The 5,728-nt window shown below is 35.3% G+C and overlaps 1 protein-coding gene and 1 pseudogene across 1 annotated transcript in view; one reads left to right on the forward strand and one right to left on the reverse strand.

Moving 5' to 3' along the window:
* Sycp1 (synaptonemal complex protein 1) overlaps positions 1-5,728 on the reverse strand; it is a 92,027-nt gene that overhangs the window by 9,090 nt on the left and 77,209 nt on the right. Inside the window, exon 29 of the mRNA XM_029475543.1 lies at positions 4,556-4,735. Coding sequence (XP_029331403.1) covers positions 4,556-4,735 — 180 coding nt within the window. The remainder of the gene's footprint in view (positions 1-4,555; positions 4,736-5,728) is intronic.
* LOC110290979 lies at positions 1,909-2,355 on the forward strand (annotated as a pseudogene).

The raw sequence follows: 5,728 nt of genomic DNA on the forward strand, positions 1-5,728 counted from the left end.
TCCTGCGTTGGTCAGGGTGACTTTCTTTGAATGAACACTCTTTGAACCCAGGAAGCAGGTAGGTGGAGGAAGGAATGTCGCTATCAAGGTATGATTAGCATACCTTGGAGCAATGAGTCACAAAGGTCACTTTCCCAAGCCTCTTCCTAAAGGCCTAGAATTTTGTTACTTCTTCAGTTGACTCTGGAAGAACTGCCAAAGTGAGTTCCAGGACAGCCAGAGCTATACAGAGAAACCCTGTCTCGAAAAACCAAAAAAAAAACCAAAAACAAAACTTGAAATAAGCAAAAATCTTAGGAGTAGGATGCAATTTGACCCAAGTCATTGTTTTAAACGTTCAGCTAACTTTTTGCAGGAAAGATGAACATAAAGACATACATATCTAATAGTATACATACTATTAGTTTATCATGACTCATTCAGTACACTCCATAATGTAGACATGTGTGATATGTTTTCATTTTACTGCCTTACAGTTTTTTTTCTACCATGGTACTTTGCTAATGGTTAAATGAACTATTCCCTTCAGGATGAAATGATAATTAAAGGACCTATAAAATAATTTACACTTGTTATAAAGTAGTCACATGAGGGGGGTACTTTAAGAATAATCTGATTCTTGAGTGCTTTCACTCAACTGTCAGTCTTGACCATGGATCCCTCTATAACTTGCAATATCACTTTGCTTCTTCAAATAAGATTACTTTGCCTGTTTTAGAAATGTATGTGAGGCCTTATTTTAAATTCTTCAGATAAAAGGCCAAGAACCTGGAAACACCTAGCCCAGACCCCAACCAGCAGTAACAGTACATACTTCACAAAAGAGAACTTAATTAAATCATTTTCATTTAAGGCACTATAAATGTCAAAGCACTACTAAGCAATGACTCTTTAAACAGTAAAAACTCAAAATTAAAATGTCACTCTAAAAAGAATATACTTAACCTAAAAGGAAAGAGAAATACAAAAAACAAAGAAACAAAAAATAAATGTAAGACTTGGCATAAGCAACAAAATGATGGAAGTACATTCTACCATGTCAGTAATTAATTCCATGTCAATAATTACTCTAAAGGACAAAGGGGTAATTGAATAAATTATGCGGAAAAGATGTAGATTATTATTCACAAAAGACCAACTTTAGGTCTAGTGGCAGAGATTAAAAATAATAGGTAGAAAATTATGTATTGTACTAAGGAAAATAAGTTTGAAGTAGCTACATTCTTATTCAACAAAACTTGAGATAAACAATGGTATTTTTAAGAGTTTAATCTATCAAAATATGTTATAAGCAGACCTTCAAAACACATGAACCCATAACCAGAAAAAAACCAGTGATTTCAAAACCTCATTTTTACTAATTAGTAAAACACCTAAACAGAAGCTAAGGAAACACAAAAGATTCTATAATGCAATCAAATGGATATTAGTTAAATTTAAACATATGAGCACATTCATAAACATCTTATCTTATCTCATAAATATCTTAGCTCATTAGTTCAGAAGAGTTATAATAGGCAGGTGTGGCGTCACACTCTCAATACCAGCACACAGGAACAGGCAGAGGCAGGCAAGTCTGAATTGGAAGCTCCCCTCATCTACAGAAGAGTGTCCCAAGACAGCCAGTACTACACAGAGACACTTTTGTCTTAAACAAACTAAAACAAAAATGTAACAACAGTTACAAGGAAGCTAGAAAACGGAGATGTATAAAAATGTATAAAAATGAAACCATAGGATATGAAAGTCTATGGGATACAGTAAAACCAATTCTTGGAGGAAAAAATTGTAGCTATAAATGCCTTCATTAAAAATTAAAATAAGGGCTGGAAAGATGGCTCAGCAGTTAAGAGCATTGACTGCGTGCAGAGATTTCATGAGCCACCCTCTTTCCTTTCTGCAACCGCCATGCCATCCAGACTGAGGAAGACCTGGAAATTCTTGGTGTCAGGTGAGCCAAGGCCACATTGGTAAGCACTGTAAGCACCCAGGAGGCTGCAGGTATGCTGGAGGCATGCATCACCACAGAATCAACTTTGACATATATCATCCAGGTTACTTTGGGAAAGTTGGTTTTAGGCATTACCACTTGAAGAGGAACCAGAGCTTCTGCCCAACTGTCAACCCGAATAAATTGTGGGTTTTGGTCAGCATGCAGACACCAGCATGCAGACACTGGAGGGTCAAAGCAGCAAAAAACAAGACTGGAGCTGCTCCCATCATTGATGTTGTTCAATCAGGCTGGACAAGGGAAACCCCACTAAGCAACCTGTCATCGTGAAAGCCAAATTCTTCAGCAGAAGAGCTGAAGAGAATATTAAGGGTGTTGGAGGTACCTATGTTCTTGTGGTTTAAAAGCCACACAGGAGGTTAATTAAATGCTAATATTTTCCATGCTTTTTTGTTTGTTTGGTTTTGGTTTTTTGTTATTGTTGTTGTTTTTTAAAGAGCACTGACTGCTCCTCTGGAGGTCCTGACTTCAAATCCCAGCAACTACATGGTAGCTCACAACCATGAGATCAGATGCCCTCTTTTGGTGTGTCTGAAGACAGCTACAGTGTACTTACATATAATAAATAAATAAATAAATAAATAAATAAATAAATAAATAAATAAATCTTTTTAAAAAAAATTAAAACTCAAGAAGCCAGGCATGATGTCGCACATCTATAATCCAAGCACTTAGGAATTTAAGCAGAGCACAAGTGTCAGACTAGTCTTGGCTACAATATAAAATAGTTTCAAAATAATAAAAAAAGACAAAGAATAAAGAGATAAGACAATTTAGTGCAATTAGTATATTAATTTATCTTTAAATAAAAAACTGTAAAATTCACGTAAAAGCTCAAATTTTGTTAGTAAGTAATATACTAATGTAAGCTTTTTGGTTTTAACAAATGTTTCATGTTGTAGAAAAACCTGGATAAAAGATACACACAACTTCTATGTTACCTTATACCAAGTTTCTGAAAATATACAATTGCAATTAGTTTACTTAAAAGAAAAAAAAAGTAACCATGCCCACTAGAAAGACTAAAATGAAAAGCTAAAAATATAGAACCATTAGAACATTCTTTGGCTCTAGGTATAATTGCTAGAGTATGAAGATTTTAGTATATACTGCCATTCATAATTTAGTAATTTTTTAGTAAATTAACTTACCAATGTAAATTCCTTAAGGTAATCACTAAGAAATAAGTGGCAGTATATACTAAAATAAATATATCCTCATAATCTAGCAATTTCATTCCTTTGTACATACATAACTAAAATGTGTATGTCAGGTACTATAATTTACACTTTTCATAAAAGTCTAACCTGAAAACTACCTAAGTATTCATTAACTCAACTGATCAAAAAAAAACTGTACCACAATCACATACTAGAATGTTATATACTAGTAAAAATGTCCCCTTCTCCTGCTTCTATGAGGGTGCTCCCCCCAATCCACCCTCCCACCTCACGCAGCTAGCATTCCCCTACACTGGGGCATCAAGCCTTCACAGAACCAAGGGCCTCCCCTCCCACTGATGCCAGATAAGGCCATCCTTTGCTACATATGCAGCTGGAACCATGAGTCCCTCCATGCTCCATACTCTTTAGTTGGTGTAAGTTTAGTCCCTGGGAACTCTGGGGAGGTGGGAGTAGGTGGCTGGGTAGAGGAACACCTTCATAGAAGCAGGGGAAGAGGGGACAGGATAGGGGATAACATTTGAAATGCAATAAAGGAAATATCCAATAAAAAAAGGGACAATTCTGAAAGCTTGTCCCAGTTACAGACACACTTATGGAATATCTAAGTACTCTATTAAGTTATGGAATATCTATTAAAATTGTATAATGGTTGAGCATTTTCCTCTGCCTGGTCCTTCTTGTCTTGCCTCTCCCATCTGTTATTTCTAAAACTATTCCCCAACAATGTTATTACATGCACGATTGGGAGTTTTGAAGTTAATGTCTTTGCATTCCCAACCTATGATGATCAAAAACAGAAGTTATCAGAGGAAGAACTCTGAAATAAAATGGCACATGCTTTTAATCCCAGCACTTCAGAGGCAGAGGCAGGGGGATCTCAGTGAGTTCAAGGCTAGCTAGTCTACATAGCAAGCTCTTAGACAGCCAAAACTACAAAGAAAGACCTTGTTTCAAAAAAATAAAAAATAAAAACATGTGGAAGGCAAATAAAATTGAACCATCTTGCTAGTGGCAATTACTGCAAGATGACTGCTAAATAAAAGGTAAAAAAAAAAAAAATGATGTAGAACAAATGGCAATGGGGTGGTAATTATAACAGTGCTATAAAGCTTCAAATCAGAATCAGACTTCTCATATTCAACACTATACATTGGTAAATGACCAGCAAGTTGTAGAACCTACCCAAGATGCCATTAAGTTTGGGCATAATGAAGAAAAAATGATTTAAAAAACAAACCATTTCATGCTGAAAGGTCTTTGCAAAATAAAAATAGTTTTATATGTGTATGAATCTATGGTATACAAAACCAAACCTTTTTTATTAAAAAATTACTATCATCTTAGAAATTTATTAACAAACCTTTGTAACTGTTGTAGGTAAAATGCTTTTGGCAGATGCCCGCAGATTATCTCTGTTATCTTTGGATTTGCCACTATCCATTGATGAGGAAAGCCGAGATATATTTTGTGAAGGAGTTGTTTTAGAATCAAATTTCCAACTAGTGGCTTCAGGTGATTCCAGTAAAGATGCCTGTATTTTCTACATTGAACAAAAGTGAATAAAACCATGTTAATTTTTTGTTTGTTTTTTTTTCAAAGCCCTTGTCAACTTCAAACTCCACAATGTTTTAGCTGTGCAGTCTAATTCATCTTTTAAAGTGATAGGAAAAAATAAAATAGGGAAATTTTCTGTGAAAAAAAAAATAAAAAATGGACATCTGCTCCAATTGTGAGAAAATATGCTACAAATTCACTCTAAATACTTTGCCTTTATTTCAACCCAATATTTTTTTCTCATTTCTATCTTTGTATACAGTTTCCCTAGCAATTCATGTGGTAAATTGCTAGTAATTTTTTCCCATATATATTATATATAACCTAGTAAAAGATAACATTTTTTCTACTAAAATACACACATACAGAGAGACAGGGGGAGGGAGAACTGAGTACTGAGGTCAAACCTAGAGCTGTATATATGATACAAAGTCCTCTATGACTGAGTTCCATCCTGAGCTCTCAAAAAGTAGTAATAATTGCTTTATTACATGAATATTACATGAATTCCAAGTACATCACATTCTATTCTACCTCTTTCTTTAGTCACCATCATCTCCAAAAATCAATTATGAAAAACATCCAATAAAATACATACAGATAAACATATGTGTGCAACACACACACACACACACAGACGGGGAAGGGGACTTTCAAAAGTTTGCTATTTTAACTTAGAGAATGAGTTTAAACTAGGGGTACAGGTGTACAACTAAGAAAAGTGATTACAAAAGGCTGGAGAATTTGCTCAGCAATTAAAACCATTGGATGTTCTTCCTGAATACCCCAATTCCATTCCCAGCACCCACATGCTATCTCAAAATCTACTGTAACTCCAATTGCGGGGAAGCTGATGCCCTCTTCTGGCCTTCTCAGGCACTCACTGCCAGCACATAATGCAAAGACATGAATGCAAACAGAACACCCAAACACATAAAAAATAAAGGGAGGGAGAGAGGGAGGGAGGGAGGGAGGGAGG

The sequence above is a fragment of the Mus caroli genome, chromosome 3 (assembly GCF_900094665.2).
Source record: "Mus caroli chromosome 3, CAROLI_EIJ_v1.1, whole genome shotgun sequence".
Classification (NCBI taxonomy): domain Eukaryota; kingdom Metazoa; phylum Chordata; class Mammalia; order Rodentia; family Muridae; genus Mus; species Mus caroli.